General features: G+C 45.3%; 1 protein-coding gene across 2 annotated transcripts; it reads left to right on the top strand.

Moving 5' to 3' along the window:
- The first annotated feature begins 7,623 nt into the window (after window positions 1-7,623).
- tm2d3 (TM2 domain containing 3) lies at window positions 7,624-15,739 on the top strand. 2 transcript variants are annotated; one of them, XM_052042467.1, is made up of 6 exons: window positions 7,624-7,991; window positions 8,540-8,641; window positions 8,756-8,913; window positions 10,670-10,742; window positions 12,771-12,846; window positions 14,305-15,739. In XM_052042467.1, the coding sequence occupies exons 1-6, from the start codon at window positions 7,892-7,894 to the stop codon at window positions 14,468-14,470; spliced, it is 675 nt and encodes a 224-aa protein (XP_051898427.1). In that variant the 5' UTR covers window positions 7,624-7,891; the 3' UTR covers window positions 14,471-15,739. The 2 variants fall into 2 exon arrangements, with proteins under 2 accessions (XP_051898427.1, XP_051898426.1); XM_052042466.1 differs by having other exon boundaries at window positions 10,670-10,844.
- Window positions 15,740-16,565: the final 826 nt, after the last annotated feature.

Raw genomic sequence — 16,565 nt, 5'->3', positions numbered from 1 at the left:
TGTGACAACATTGATTTACCCCACGTGCTCCAATTTCCTCATCCGAAAAAACTTATGGATTGGTAAATGAATTGGCCACTGTAAATTACTCCTAGCGTGTAGGTGAGTGGTAGAATCTGGGGAGTTGATGGGAATGTAGGGAGAATAAAATGGGACTCGTGTAAATGGATGGTTGATGGTATGGACTTGGTAGGCCGAAGGGCCTGTTCCTGTGCCGTATGGCTGAAGTATTGGTGCTGTGCTGGTGCAGCCCTCAGGGCACTACTGTCACTGACTCTAATGGCTGTGAATTGAAAGTCCAGTCCAGGGAGCTGAGCACAAAGTCTTTGCTGATGCTTGTGTACCATTGAACAAGTGTGCTGTGGTCAGAGGTGCTGTCATTCACTCGATATTCTGACGTGTGATGGTATAACTCCTGGCACTGTTTTAAAGAAGAGTTGGGGAGTTGACCCTGATCTTGTGCTAGGTTTCCTGCACCACCTGGTCACTCTGCACTGCTGTGTTGGGAGCTTGCTCTGTGTAAACTGCCAGCCCCATGTCTTGCTTTGCAGGAGATGTTGCTCTTCAGAAATGAAAACAGAAAATGCTGGAAACATTCAGCAGGTCAGGCAGTCTAGTGTGGAAAGATAAGCAGAGCTAACGTTTCAGATCAAAGATGACCGAAGAATCTTTGACATGAAACATGAACTCTTGTTCTTTGTCTACAGATGCTGCCTGGCTGTTGAGTTCCAGCATTTTCTGTTGTATCACGTTATTCTTCAACTCATCAGTTGTGAGGCGTTAAGTGAAGTCCTCTTCCTCTTGGAAGACAGGGATGCAAGTCAGGTTTGACTGTCTGTCTGTACCTGTTACAGTTGGAGTATCGAAGGCATGGATTCACTGAAGTGGTCTCTCCAAATATCTACAGCAGCCATCTGTGGGAGGTGTCTGGTCATTGGCAGCACTACTTTGACAACATGTTCAGTTTTTGATGTGGAGAAGGAGCTGTTTGCACTGAAACACCATGAAACTGCCCTGGTCACTGGTATGTATGAAATGAAAAGATTGTTGTTGGAAAATTGATTATTTTTAAATTCTCGGTAGATATTCATATGATTATTAGGGGTCAACTTGTAGTTTTGTCCTGAGAGTGAGCCAGTATTTGTTACCAATTGGTTCTCAGCATGGACCTACATTCACCTTTCAGCAGGAATCCAAGGCCCCTTTCCCTCAAAACCCAAGAATTTTTGCAATAATGCTGCAAAGTGCAACAGACCCCACAGTGTTGAGCTATAGCTGAAGTTGTTAAAACCCAATCAACTGAATCTAAGTGAAAGTAAAAAAAACTGCAAATGTTGGAAATCTAAAGTAAATAGAAAATGCCTCGAAATACTTATCAGGTCAGACTGTATCTGAGGGAAGAGGAACAATTAATGCTTCAGATTCAAAGGCCCTTCATCAGAACAGATTCCTAGTTCTGCTGTAACTTCTTTCTTTCAGTTTGATGTATGACCATCGCCCACGATCCTGGCGAGAGTTGCCTTTTCGCTTAGTTGACTTTGGTGTTCTCACCGCAACGAGCTTTCAGGGACGTGACCGGAATTGACCAGGGTGCGACGGTTTGAGCAGGATGATGGCCACATCTTCTGCATGATGGAGCAGGTGGGTGATGAGGTGCTCCCTGGTCTTGCAGCTCAGCTTGTTCTCTATCGCTGGTAGCTCCTTAAAACGTGAACAGAAATTAAACCAGTTCCCTTGCACTACTTGTATTTGTCCCTGAAGGTGCTGACTCTCTTCCTGGGGCACGGTCCTTGAAGGTGCTGACTTTGGGATACCTTGATGTTGTACAGAATCGGTGTGCTCACTAGTGTTTGGGGCAGCTTCATAGCACAGGGTGCTGCTTACTAAGCTATGGGCCTTTATTCTGTGGAATCAAGAGGTGAGAAATATGCTTTTTCAGATCCTTGCATCTGTGCCTGATCCTGTGGATGTTGCTGGAAGCTGTTCAGATGCAAGATTTTAGTCTGTTTTCCTTTTGTACCTGAGGATGCCATCACAGCTGAGATTACTTGAGCAGAACTGTGACCAGATAATGAACCTCATGCTCCATATATAAGTTTGCTGTTGAAGACAGAATATATGGATTATTCTGAGTTTTAGGTATGATTTTTCTGGAGTGTAATTGGTGGCTTTAATGCTCACTTGTCTTGAAGGATTTGCTCTTCTTCCAGGACTGAGGAGGAGATAAAGAGTTGCCTTGACTTCTTGCGCTCAGTGTATGGAGTCCTTGGCTTCACTTTTCCAACTGAAACTCTCCACACGGCCAGAGGTGTTTTATGGGAGACGTGAACACATGGAATCAGCAGAAGAGGTGAGTGATTACTGGCTGTGTGAGTTAAATGTGGTAGGACAGTGATCTGACTTAACATGAATAGGAGGCTGCACTGGGCTCTCTTAGTCATGGCTGGAAGAGCAGGGTCCAAGCTTGCTGGAAAGCAAGTATCTCAGTCCAACACTTAAGTGATCCAATAAAGGTCTGAGGTTGGTTAACTTGTACTAAATGTATGACATCCAACCTCTGTTATCCCTGTGACCATGTAGAGGAGTTTATTCTGCACTATATCTTGGGTTGTTTGATAGAACAGTGCATAGAGAGCTTTATTCTGTCTCCAGCCCGCACTGTACCTGCTCTGGGAGCATTTGACATGAAAATATGGAGAGAGATTTCTTTGGAATCTAACCATGCTGTACCAGCCAGGGAGAAACTCAGCAGGTCACAGCTGGTCCAGATGAAGGGTCTCAACCTGCAAAGTAAACTGTTCCCCCACCCCCCACAGATACTCCTCCAGCAGTTTGTATTTTGCTCCAGATTCCAGCATTTGTAGTCTCTTGTGTCACCAGCCAGGGAGTGTTTGATTCCCATTCAGGTTACCTGGAAAGGGTAAATATTGGGTTGCCAGTGAATGACACCTGGACTTGAATGAGTGTGAAAATTATTAATTCCAGTTTTTACAGTGTAAGAGTGAAGCAATCATCAGCAGTCAGAGCTGAGTTCCCTTGTTTTATCTCCTATGTTTTAGCAGCTGAAGTGCAGTTGAATGCGTTTGGTGAGCCCTGGAGACTGAGTGCAGGAGACGGAGCCTTCTATGGACCAAAGGTTAGTGTGGGGAGCATCTGGGTTTGTGAGACTGCTGTTGATCTGAACCTCCAGAGGCTTTCAAATTCTCTAATTAACTGCAGATTGATGTTGACCTGAAGGATGCTCTGGGCAGGTATCATCAGTGTGCCACCATCCAGTTGGACTTCCAGCTTCCCGTTCGGTTTAATTTGACCTACATTGGGTGAGCGTGGTTTTCCAGTTGTTACTGGGACTTCTTGGAATCCTATGTTTAAATATTAAGTCTGGGAAATCTTCTGTGCTCCTTCCTGCCCCTGTCCTGTGCTTGTGGGTGGTGGAGAGGAATGTGCAAAGATGAGTCTGTGGGTAAATAACACCAGCAGGCACATTGATGAAGGTTGTGGACAGTCATTGTGTTTGTTGTAATTGAGGACCTGAATGAGGGAGGAAGGAAAGTAGTCACTGTCCATTTCTGCCTTGCAGGTCACAGAGCATGTTGGGATCAGCTCGGGTTTGACAGAATGCCATGCCGTGGTTGGATAGTTAGCTTGGGTTGTGCTATAAAGAACGATGATCTCTATGGGGACTGATGGATCCCACTCACCAGTGAAACCATGGATGGAGTGGGAGGGATGGTGAACACTTATCTCTGTTGCTGATTCAACTTTCTCTTTGTAGCAAGGATGGAGGGATGGGAACCGTCCCGTTATCATCCATCGCGCTGTGCTGGGGTCGCCTGGAACGCATGGTGGCGATCCTTGCTGAGAACTATGCTGGGAAATGGTAATGTTTTCAATGCCAAAACACTGCAGGGAGAGCGAGCTTCCCCCCAGATACTGTGCTGTGTGTTCTAGGGCACCATGACATTGCATTACAAGCTCAGTTTGAACTTTGGGGAATCCTGTCCTAAATCCTCTGTGTGGTGATGCAGGTGAGTGCTTCACCAGTTTTGTTGCTTTGTCAATGTGCGCATGATATTTATATAAAATATTTATTAGTCACGTACATCGAAACACACAGTGAAATATGTCTTTTTGCATTGCTAAGAATGTGCTGGGGCAGCCCGCAAGTGTCGCCACTCTTTTGGCGCCAACATAGCATGCCCACAGCTCCTAACCTGTATGTCTTTGGAATGTGAAAGACCCCACCCACCAGGACATCTCTCTCTCTCCTCTTCCATCGGGTAGAAGATACAGGAGCCCGAAGGCACGTACCACCAGGCTTAAGTGACAGCTTTTACCCACTGATGATAAGACTATTGAATGGTTCCCTTATACAATGAGATGGACTATGACCTCACAATCTACCTTGTTGTGACCTTGCACCTAATTGCACTGCACTTTCTCTGTAGCTGTGACACCTTACTCTGTACTTATTGTTTTTACCTGTACTACATCAATGCACTCTGTACTACCTCAATGTAACTGCACTGTGTAATGAATTGATCTGTACGATCAGTTTGTAAGACAAGCTTTTCACTGTACCTCAGTACAAGTGACAATAATATACCAATACCAATGTGGGAGGAAACCGGTGCACCCAGAGGAAACAACGTGGTGGGCCGAAGGGCAGGAATGGATTCCTGTTCAAAATGGCCTGGGATTGGACTCATTTGCCCTAGTGTAATTTGCAACTGGGTTCAGCCAGAAGAATCCTTTTCAGACAGATGATCATTTCAGCTTCCTGCTGAGGTGCCTAGCTCCATCACAGAAGCCAGTCTCCAGCCAATTCAATTTACTCCACATGATGTTGAGTAACAGTTTAGAGCACCAGATACATCACAGGCTACTGGACTAGATAACATCCCAGCTTCAGTAGCAAAGACCTGTGACCAGAACTAGCTGTGCCTCTGGCCAAGCTGTTCCAATTGTTCCAACACTGACATCTAACTGGATCATCGGGAAAATTGCTCAGGTTTGTCCTGTCCACAAAAAAACAAGACAAATCCATTCAGGGTAATCACCATCCAACTAGTCTACACTTGGTCAACAACGAAATCATGGGATGAAGACTGGTGTGTGTTCTCCCGACTTCTTCCTAACGTCCACAATCAATTCCTTGGTCTTGCTGACGTTGAGTGCAAGGTGGTTGTTGCGACACCACTCTCCCTGAATGATTGACAGATTTTGATAAAGCAGACTGATGAACATCGCCTGTGTGATCTTGTGACTAACTATACACCTCCAACTAAGGGAGTACAATTTACCAGGCTTTTCACTGCTCTGCCAGCTCCCCTCACCATCTGTAAAGTGCTGGTGGAGGAAGGAAGGAGGTTGCTGCTCCCCCTCTGTGTCTGGCACCAGATGTTTGCACTCTGTCCTGATGAAGGGTCTTGACCTGAAATGTCAACTGTTTTGTTCCCTCCATAGATGCTGCCTGACCTGCTGAGTTCCTCCAGCACTTTGTGTGTGTTCCAGTATCCACAGAATCTCTTGTGTCTCGGCTTCAGACGGTGACTGGTTTTTTTCTCCTGCTTGTTCTCAAAACTTGTCAAAAAGTACGGGAGGTACCTGTAGGAGCGGCTGTGTGAAATAGTCACAGAGCAATACAGCATAGATACAGGCCCTTCGGTCCAATAAATCCATGCCGATCACATTGTCCATGAAATGTAATGAAAAGCAGTTGAAATGAAAAGCATTTAATTGTTGAGGCTGATTTTGTGTGATTTGTTTTCAACCATTTCTGTTTTTTTAATTAAATCTAGGCCGTTCTGGCTTTCCCCCCGGCAGGTTATGGTGGTCCCTGTTGGCCCAGGCAGTGAGGAGTATGGCCAGAGGGTGAGCAGAGTGTAACTTCCTCAGAGGTCATGTGTGTCACTTATACAAACAGGTCCTGACACTTATCTCTTGTAGGTTTGTCAAGAATTGGTTGAGGCTGGTTTCATGGCTGATGTGGACCTGGACTCCGGCTCTTTGCTGAATAAGAAGATACAGAATGCTCAACTTGCTCTGTATAATTTTATCCTCGGTAAATCAAACCAGACTTCTGCACTCTACTCTGAGACCTCCCTACACTGGCCCTCATTGTCCTTGCTCTGGGAGACCCAGTTTCCTGGTCCCTCCTGGAGTACCCAGCCAGGGCTGGAAGTAATGATGCACTTTGGACTGAGTTTGACCAGACAGTTGAAGTTTTACATTTACTGTGGCAAATGAATATTAATCAGTCTGGTGCCATCGTGGAACTCCCAGGATGGGGAAATTGTTGAATATTTAGGGTGGAGCAAGGGAAGAGGAGAGGGACAGAAAGTGTTCCCATCATGAAGGGAGAGCCATGAAATACCAGGGTGGAGGAGAGAGTGGGGGAGGGTGGGTGCAGTGTGGTGCCAGGATTAGAGGGGTGGGACTGGAGTGGGAGAGAAGAGTTGGGGGGGGGGGGGTGGCAGTTGTGGAGTGACAGGGTTAGTGGGGGAGAAGGATTGTGGGGCAATGGGGTGGGTGAGCAGTGGTTGGTTGGGCAATGGGAAAGCCATGGGATGAATGGTGGGGCTGGGGAAGCAACAGAGTGGGAGCCCTGCAATGCCAGGCTGTTTCCTGACCATGAAGATGTGCTTGAAGGGAGATGGAGTGGAAGGTGAGAGTGTCAGTATGGACATGATAGACAGACAGAGGCTGTTAATTGAATCTGACCAGCCAACAACAGGACCCAACACTGAGGTAAACTTGGGCTGAGCTCAGTGGAGGCTTTGCATATCCTATCCATCCCACTGGAATGAGCATTCATGTTGAAAGAGCAATTTACTGTAAGCATGGGTGACCCAGTGTGTCTCAAATGTTTGACTACTGCACTGCCTTAGTTTGCTGAAGTTTTTGTTCCATTGTTGGTGAGTTGTACTGAACATGAGTCAATATTTATTGCACTTTTTTTGCCTGCAGTGGTAGGAGAGAAGGAGAAAGTGAGTGGCACAGTGAATGTTCATACAAGAGATAACAAAGTACACGGCGAGCATTCCCTGGCAGCAACCCTGGAGAAACTGAAGAAACTGCAGGAGCATCAAGTTCTGAGGGCTGAGGAGGAGTTTTAGATTTCCATCCTAGTGGTTGAATGAATAAAAGACCGTGAAGTACTAAGAATTATAGAACTGGGAATAGTTTAGAAATATTAAATTGCTGATTAATTGGAATTGCAAAACTGATGTGACATTGGGGGTTTGGGGAACTGGCACTGAAGGACGAATGACCTGCTCCTATTTTCTTGTGTGAAACTTGGTTGATGTACAAATTGGTCCATTCAATAGAAAGCTAAAAAATATTAGTTGAGGAATGCAGCTGTTCTTTACATGCAGGAAGTAATATTAAAATAAAAATAAACTAATATAAAAAAATACAATGAAAATGTTTGATTTATTAAATAAAGTATTGCTGATTCTGTGCACCTTCATGGCAGCTGATTACTTGTGTGAATCAGTAGAATTACAACATGGAAAAATACAGCACAGGAACAGGCCCTTTGGCCCATCAGGTCTGTGCCAACCCTAATGTCAGTCTAACCGGTCCCATCTCCCTGCAGGGGGGAGGGACGTGGAAACACCCTGTTCCCACCCGGCAGGAGGTGCCCGCAGCCCCGCCCGTCTCCGGCAAAGCGCGCTCGCATGTGAGGGGGCGGCTCCTTCCATAGTGCCGGCGCTGGGGCTGCGGAGCCGGTCGGGCGGGGACCGGGGCCCGCGGGGAGGGGGCCGCCCGGTCGCTCCTGTTCCCCTTTCCAGCGGCTGCGGGTTTTCGTTCTTTCTGCTGCGTCACCACGGTGCCTCGGCTCTGATTGGTCGCTTTTTCCTGCGCGCTGTTCATTGGCTCGTTAATGTTGGATCTCATTGGTTCCCGGGTGGGTGCGATGGCGTCGTGGAAGGTTCTGGATCGGCTGCTGGTCCTGTGGCCCTTGTTGGGGCTGTTGGAGGGCGGTGAGTCGGGGGGGGGGGGTCGGAGGGCGGTGAGTCGGGGGGGGGGGTGGGTGGGCGGTGAGTCGGGGGGGGGGGGTCGGAGGGCGGTGAGTCGGGGGGGGGGTCGGAGGGCGGTGAGTCGGGGGGGGGGGGTCGGAGGGCGGTGAGTCGGGGGGGGGGTCGGAGGGCGGTGAGGTCGAGGGGGGGGGGGGCGGTGAGTCGGGGGAGGGGGGGCGGGGGTTGGAGGGCGGTGAGTCGGAGGGTCGGGGCCGCGGGGGCGGGGAGTCGGGTTGGAGGGCGGTGAGTCGGAGGGTCGGGGCCGCGGGGGCGGGGAGTCGGGTTGGAGGGCGGTGAGTCGGAGGGTCGGGGCCGCGGGGGCGGGGAGTCTGGGCTCCGGTGCGCGCTCAGGCCTGGTCGGGGACCGGCAGCTCCCGGGTCCGGGTCTCGCACCGAACGGATGCTGGCGCCTCCCCGGGTGAGGAGCCGCCCGCCCCCGGGGCCTCGGGTGAGGAGCCGCCGCCGGGATGTGGCGGTCCCCGGGTCTGACTCCGTGTGATTCTCGTCCACAGACTCTCCGAGCACCGGCGCTCCTGACGGTCTGCTCCACCCCAGAGGCACCGGGCTCCCCTCCACCGGCGGCCTGGGCAGCACCCGCGCCCCGCCCGAAGCCGGTAAGTGAATGTGGGGTGAGGGCCGGAGAACTCGTTTCGCCGGGCGGCCGGTGCCGCCGACGTGCGTTTGAACCGTGGCTGGTCTCCCTCCAATCGGCCTCTGTCTGTTTGCAGCGCCGACCACGGTGCCAGCTTACCTGGCGAAGTGCCCCAGCGCTGGGCCGTGCAGCAGGCTGCCCCCGCTCTGCATCGACTGTTCCATGCACTCAAACTGTGTCTATGGGAAGGAAGTATCGTTCAACTGTACAGTCAAACCCGGCGTACAGTGCACAGTAAGTAACGGTGTAACATACAACAGCACAGCGACAGGACCTTCGGCCCACCATGTCTGTGTTAACCATGATGCCAATCTAGCTAATGCCATTTACTTGTCAAGGTCTGTTTCCCTCTCTTCCCTGGAGCAACAGACCAACTGTTTGATGAATCTAGGTGAAGGGTTTCGATCCGAAACATTGTCCGTTTCCCTCCACTGATACTGCCTGTCCTGCTGAGTTCCTTTTGCAGTTTGTGTGTTGCTCCAGTTTCCAGCATCAGCAGTCTATTATGTTTCCCTGTCTGCTCATGTCTGTCTAAGATGGTGAATTATTTTATCCTATCTACAGTATACTGACATATGGAATAAACATCATATGGTCAAAGATACAAAAAACACTAATAGTTTGTGCTAGTTCTCAGCTTAGAAGGATATTTATGCTCTAAGGGAGTGAAGAGAAGATATGCTAGACTGCTTCCTGGGGTGGCAGTACTGCCATGGGCTGATACAACATATAACAGACTCCGTCTATTACTAACATAATTGTTCAGTACTTGGCCTTTTGTCTTCTGTGCCTTGGTGAATTAAATAATTGACTAACTACTTCAGGTTTGTGGGAGTTCCTGCCTTTATCCCCCACTCGAAGCAATGTATTTCATATCCAGCCACCCCGTGGGTGAAAATTCTTCATGTCCCCTCTAAACTCCTACTTGTCAAAACCTGTGCCCTCTGTTTTAGACACCTCTGCTGTGGGGATAAGTTTTTTATTATCTTCCCTGTCCCCCTCATCGTTTTATAATTCTGTCACAGGCTTTGATTGGGCTAGACCACCATTCACTAGAGCTTACAAGAATGAGAGATGACCAAAACAAATTGTACAGAATTGTAAGGTGGATGCAGTGAAGCTGTTTTCCTGGCTGAGGATCTAGAACTGAGGATCATGCTCAATGTGAGGAGTAAGTCATTTAGTTCTAAAGTAGTGATAAATTTCTTCCCTAAAGCATTGGAATTCTCTACCTTAGAGGACTGTGGAGGTTCAGTCATTGACTTCATTTGAAATTGAGCTCAATTAAATTTTGGATATTAAAGGAAATGAGATGCTGTGGAGAAAGTGCAAGAAAATACTGTTGAAGCTCCAACAATTTTCAGGAAGCTCAACATCTTGCTGGGCAAGGCAGCCTGTTTGATTGGAATCCCATCCACCACCATAAACATTCATCATCTATATCACTGGCACACAGGCTGCAGTCTACACCCTGTACAGAATCCACCGCAGTTATTTGCCAAGGCTACTCTGCACTGGCAGTGTTCCATCCTCCACCACCACCTCCCTTTAATTCCTCTTTAATCAGTACCTTAACTTTTGATTTCTTAATTTGCTGATCAACTATTTTGAAAGTTTTTTTCTGCCTTTGTCTGAACAGAGATAACCTGTTCATTGGAATATTTCTCCATTTGTTGTCGTCCTTGCAGGAAGTACAGATTAACAATTCCCATTTTTCTATTTCTTGACCTTTTGGGATAAAGCATCTGGGATCTGCCATTCTAACCCTACTCCTAACTTTGTACCATTCACAACCTTGGAGGGCAGTAGAGTTGAGATTGCAGTGGCTTACCAGGGGTGAAAACTGCAGCCCTGCTCTTCCAGGAGCTTTAATAGCTGCATAGTTGCATATAGCAGGAATGGTTTCTGGGGCATTGGACTAACTTTATTTATTTATGATCAGTTGTTTAGTACTCTTCATTCGTGTTTTTGTTTCTGTTTGTCTACTCAGGATGAGAATAAGATAGAACAGAAAACATTTTGGATAACAATGGTCTGTCAGTTCTGTTGGCAGATGCCACCCAGTAAGTACCAGTGCAAGGAAACCACGAAATGCAAGACAGTGCGGTGCCCACGTGAATACTTTATTTCTAACTGCACAGCTCTGGAACATGTGCATTGTCTTGGTAAGTGGTCTTTGAGAGGCAAACATTGTTGTTGTGTAGTTTGTGTCAGAGTGAAATGGAGCTTCATGACAATACAGCATTATCTTCAAATGAAATATAGTTCCCACTTGATACAGAATTATCATCAAATTATTAGTGTGCAGGGGTTGCTATTTGGCCCACCAGCTGGGAGCAGTGGTTTAAGGGACTTGGTGGGGTCCACGTGCATTAATCATTTAAATGCCATGGACAGGTGAATATAAAATAAAATGCTGATTATATCGTGGACTATAATACAAAGGATTAAAATTATGCTGTACCTATGGAAAAGCCTGGGTAAGGTGCTTTGACTAGTTCTAAGCAATACATCCAGGGAGGATATGGAGAAAGGTTGAGACTTGATTCATTGGAGTGCAGAAGAATGAGGGATGATCTTGTAGAGGTGTATAAATCAAGAGGAGCATAGATTTTTCAAGTGATTTCAGTCTGAAATCTTTTTACCAGCTTGATCCAGCTCGTCAATTAATTGCTGCAGTTTAGCGTGTTCCTGAATGAGTGTATTTTGTTTGTCTTCCATGTCCTTTAAAAGTGTTTCCAAATCGGCAAATAGCTTCCAAAGTAGGTTGAGGATCTCCATTATTCTTGCCATTAGCTCCAGCTTTGGATCTGGTATTCATTTTGACCGTTAAAAATCAAAATTAATCTTGTAACAGTATTATAAAAGTCTTATTAAAGGGTATTACATAAGTTAGATGGAGCAGAGCCAACATATGTCTCACTCCATGCAGCGCCACCAATAGACTCCAGGAGCATAGATAGGGTGAATGCATTTAGTCTTTTTGCCAGGGCTTGGGAATCAAGAACTAGAGAGCATAGGTTTGGGGTGAGAGGGGAGCGATTTTTAATAGAAACCTTAGGGACAACTTTTTCACCCACAGGGTGGTCTGTGTGAGATGCTAGAGTTAGGGGCAGGTACATTAACAACATTTAAAAGACTTCTGGACAGGTACATGGATAGGAAAGGCTTAGAGGGAAATGGGCCAAATGCAGGCAAACGGGACTAGCTTAGATGGATGTCTTTGCCAGCATGAACCAGTTGGGGTGAAGGGCCTGTTTCCGTGCTGTATGACTCTGTCTTGACCTTGGAGGGAATGCAGTGTTGATTTACCAGAACTATATAACTAAACTCAACATGCATTTTTTGTAGTAAGAAGGTTTAATAACTGGATCAGAAGTGAGGGAGTACTGTTGGGGTAAATAGAATCAACTCAAAAACAAGGCACAGAAGTGAAGAATTAAGACCACAAAGATTTTCAGGAATAAACATAAGCACTGCAAGGAGGATTGTGTAAGTTTGGACCTTCTTCTACAAACTACTATTGATTGTGTCATTGGTTAAAACCTGTCTGATTGCACAAGGTTGTTGAGATGTTCTAACCCTGTTGCTGCAGTTTCGATGAGATCAGGCAGTTTGGGAAACATTAGGAATCAAAGTTGGCTGAACTTGACAGTGCTGTTGTGATGTGATGCATTATTCCTTGGACTTCCTGGGAACTGTCCCCCACACACAATGCTGGAGGAATTCAGCAGGTCAGGAAGCATATATGGAGGGAAATAAACAATTGATGTTTCAGGTCTCGAGCTGAAATGTCGACTGTTTATTTCCCTCCATAGAAATATATATATATGAGCTGCTGAGTTCTTTCAGCATTTTGTGTATGTTGCTCCAGATTCCAGCATCTGCAGAATCTCTTGTGTCTGTGGTTCTTGGGAACTGTGGTGTGTTGCCTCTGTACAAGTTCTCGGTGAGTTAGTGACTTAATTGTTATGTTTGTATCTGGGCTTCTTATTTCATTGTCGTGATTGATTTCTGACACAGGAAACACATGTAAAAAGAACATCATATGTAAATGTCTGGCAGTCTGAGATTTTTATTCTGTTTGTCAGGTAATCGCACATTTCAGAAGAAGATGTATTGCAATTGGACAGGAGGTTACAAGTGGTCAACTGCATTGGCTCTGAGGTGAGGATATATTTTGATTCTTGAATGAGATTTTTTGTCTTTAATCTTTTTTGTATTCAGTAGTTAATAGACTTCAAGGTAATAGGGTTGTTGAGGGTTATACAGGATAGTCCATGTTTTATTTCTTGCAGTGGTATGAATGACATGTATTTGCTCTAAGCCATTTTTCATTATGAATATTTGCTTCCCTCTGTCCCTGCTCAGTCCCTATCAATAATCACTGATCACCTTGGCAGTAATGGCTGCAAAGATTGACGTGTTCCCTTATAATGAGTGTTGAATGTAGAACACTGTGTAAAGTTGGAGATGTGATGGTTATTTCTAGAGCAGTGACTACCTGTAATGTCAGTGGCAAAGTCAGCATTTATTGTATAACATTAATTGCTGCTTGAACTGAGTGGCTTGCTAGACCACTTCAGAAGGCAATGGAAAGGCTGGAAGTACTTAGCAAGTCAAAATGAGAAAGATAATGTCTGAAGTCAATTACTTCCAACTAGAGTTTCAGCTACATTGGTCTGGAGTGGTCTAGCAAGCCACTCATTTCAAGCAGCAATTAATATTATACAATAAATGCTGACTTTGCCACTGACATTACAAGTAGTCACTGCTAAGTGGCAAAGGATGGTAGATTTCCTTACATGTTCGACATTTCTATGGCTTTTTACAATAACATGAAGTTCTATAATCATAATTACTGATGCCAGCATTTCGGAGTGATTTATCTGAATGGAATATCCTAATATATGGGCAGCAGAGGTTGAGAGTGTATGAATTTATTGGAGACTGGCAGAAGTGAATAAAAATCCAGTGTGGTACTGACAAAAGGTTTCGGGTGAGCAAATGGGACAGTGATGATACAGATTTGAAAGTATTTGGACACAATTCAGCTCTACTTGGGTCCAATCGAATGCTGATATGATTAATTTTGTTTGACCTGAGACTGGTTGGGGGCAAGAGAATAGTTTGACAGTTTCTTTGCAAAGTGGACAGAACAAACATTTTAAAAGTATTTCATTTGGCTGGCAGTATTCTGTATTATCAATAATACACTTGCAGCAAGACCTGTGTAATATGATTGAGTTTTTTCCCCACTTAAGCATAGAACTTCCATGAAAAGACTTTCTCATTCTACCTGTGGAATGTGGTCACCCTCAACTCATTCCAAGCAGCAGTTCATTATGTAGAACCTCAGCAGCTGATTGGAAAATATTCATTTGTGCAACAAGCCTGACTATGTCCATATAATGCCTGCTGAGAGTGGAGGGACACTGGATAGTGATCAGCAGCAGGACTCCAGGTTCATTTGTTTACTTTTTATTGCTGTGGCTAGTTCAACTATTATCCAAGACCAGGCGTTGAACCACAGACTTGCTCCTCTCTAGTTTGCTATCATGTAGATTTGTTTATACTTTGCTAATATTTCCTCCTTGCTTAACTGAAGTTTTAATTTACTTTCAGCATCACTTTGGGAGGGTTTGGAGCAGACCGTTTCTATTTGGGCCAATGGAAGGAGGGTCTTGGTAAACTCTTTAGCTTCGGAGGCCTTGGAATATGGACCTTGATAGATGTGCTGCTAATTGGGATTGGCTATGTTGGGCCTGCTGACGGCTCACTGTATATCTGAGCTGCACGAGAACCTTGTCCTGTGTCAACACCATGTGGAGCTATGGAACACGAGATGTGATATTTGGGAGGATGCTGTATCTGTACAGGAATCACTTTTTTTGCCTTTCTTTATCAGGCTGAGGACTTGTACTAAGTTGAATTGTCCTGGTTCCTGTTGGGTTTGTTGTTCAACAGCGGTGTTAGTGATTATTGAAACTACCAATGAAGGCATCTTCGGGACCCCGTGGTAACATTCTGGTTTTTCCCATGACTCTTGCTCTGATTGCATCCTTTCATGGGGAAATTTTTGACCTATTTGCTGATAAAGTCTGCTTGCAAACCTGACCACTTCTATATGGTGAATTGTGGAAACATTGAAATCACGTGGATACTTGACATCCAGCAAATTTGCACCGTTTGATTAACCTTGCTTTCTCACTGAGGAATGAGAGAAGATGGGAGAGGCAAGTAAATAAATGGTTTTGGACTGCTGGCAGCAAGACGAGTGCACGAACAGGTCCACAAATTACCCATGTTTGCAGGGTTTCTTGTCTCTGTAAATTTACTGTTGGTATTTCCAGTGACATGATGAAAGTATAACTTATGATTGTACTCCATGGTTATAGTAACAGCAGTTTACATTAGGGCTTGGGATTGATGATAGCCTTCCATTGCAGTTCAGTCTGCAAATGGTGAGCTGACAAAATTCTTTGTGCTGCTGACAACTGATCAGTCCAACCTGGGCCAGCTCTTTAGTTCTGGTGTTGCCCCACAGGGAGATTTATTGGAAGATTCTGGTCCTCAGGCAGCTCCTAAGTACCATTACTGAATACCAGTGGTCTGAACAACCTTTCAGCTGTGGAACGTAGGTTGGGAGAGCAGGACAGGGCAGGCTGGCAGGTAAGTGGCATCACAGCTATATCATTCACTCCATACTTCTATCAGGTTGCAGTCTACTGAGCTGGAATGACAGATTTAATGCTACAGTTGTGGTCTATGTTAATACATCATCAGGTGCCTGGTGGAGATGTTGGCAGGTATTTCCAACCACCTTGCACAAGGAAGTCAATAGAGGTTAAGGTGAAACCTGACATTCACTTTTTTTGTGTGAATAATGCTTGTTTATTGCCATCTGTGGTTTGAGTTCAAGGACATTTTTGACTAGCTGGTTGGATTCAATGCTTTGGATATGTGTAGAAATTACTGTACATTGTTACAAAAATAAACATCAATATGATCTGAGATTCAAATCATCTTTATTTCTAATAAACTTTAATTTGCTACGTGACATGTTGGTTACAATCCTTTATATTCTTTTCTGTATATTCCTGAAATAAGTGCATTCAAATGTTGTTTGCACTATAATTAAAACAGAAAATGTTGGCAAAACCAGCAAATCATGTGGAGATGGACAGTGTTTCAGATCGATGAGCTTTGCTTACATTATAACCACACGAATACAGTAAAGTAAATACTTATCTATATTAAGCTAATGTAGCAGAATACAGCAAGGAAATGATTCAAAATGATTGAAGGTGACCTTGCTGAAAGATTGAGGTAAATTGTTTCAAATTTTTCTGCCCTTGTAGGTTGGATGTTTTTGCATCTATTCTGAATATGCCCATTAAAATGTGAATTTTGCTGAAGACTACATAATAAAGTATGAGATTTGAAATGATATGACAAAGAAAGAGACCCTGTTGTCTGTCGTACCCTAGACGGCTATTTGTTTTCCTTCCCACAAAATGTTCTTATGACAGTAAATTCTCCTACTTTTTCTGCATAACTATGCAGATTCTGTTTTTATCTAATCTGTAATGTCTGCCTGTAAATCTGACCGTTTTGGTATAGTAGATTGTGGAAACATGGAATCGCATGGAGGAACTTGGTGGGTCAGGCAGGATCTGTGGAGGGAAATGGACAGTTTTGAGACCTGTACTGGAAGAGGGGAGGTAGCCAGTAGTAACTAGGTGAGGGAAAGGGGTGGGGTAAGAACTGGCAGGTGATGGGTGGATCCAGGTGAGGAAAGGTTAATTGGCAGATTGAGTCAGGTGGGGTAGACATAAGTGACAGCCTAGCAGAGGCAACAAAGGTCTGCAGATGATGGAATAGCT

This window comes from Pristis pectinata, chromosome 32, assembly GCF_009764475.1.
Source record: "Pristis pectinata isolate sPriPec2 chromosome 32, sPriPec2.1.pri, whole genome shotgun sequence".
Taxonomy (NCBI): Eukaryota; Metazoa; Chordata; class Chondrichthyes; order Rhinopristiformes; family Pristidae; genus Pristis; species Pristis pectinata.
The sequence above is the reverse complement of the archived record's forward strand: the minus strand, read 5'-3'. Positions and strand labels throughout refer to the sequence as shown.

Excerpts from the sequence above, each read along its gene's own strand:
- tm2d3 (XM_052042466.1), top strand. The coding sequence starts at position 7,892 with ATGTTGGATCTCATTGGTTCCCGGGTGGGTGCGATGGCGTCGTGGAAG. Across the intron at positions 8,642-8,755 it reads CCGCGCCCCGCCCGAAGCCG|CGCCGACCACGGTGCCAGCT; the intron begins GTAAGTGAATGT and ends GTCTGTTTGCAG. Across the intron at positions 8,914-10,669 it reads AACCCGGCGTACAGTGCACA|GATGAGAATAAGATAGAACA; the intron begins GTAAGTAACGGT and ends TTGTCTACTCAG.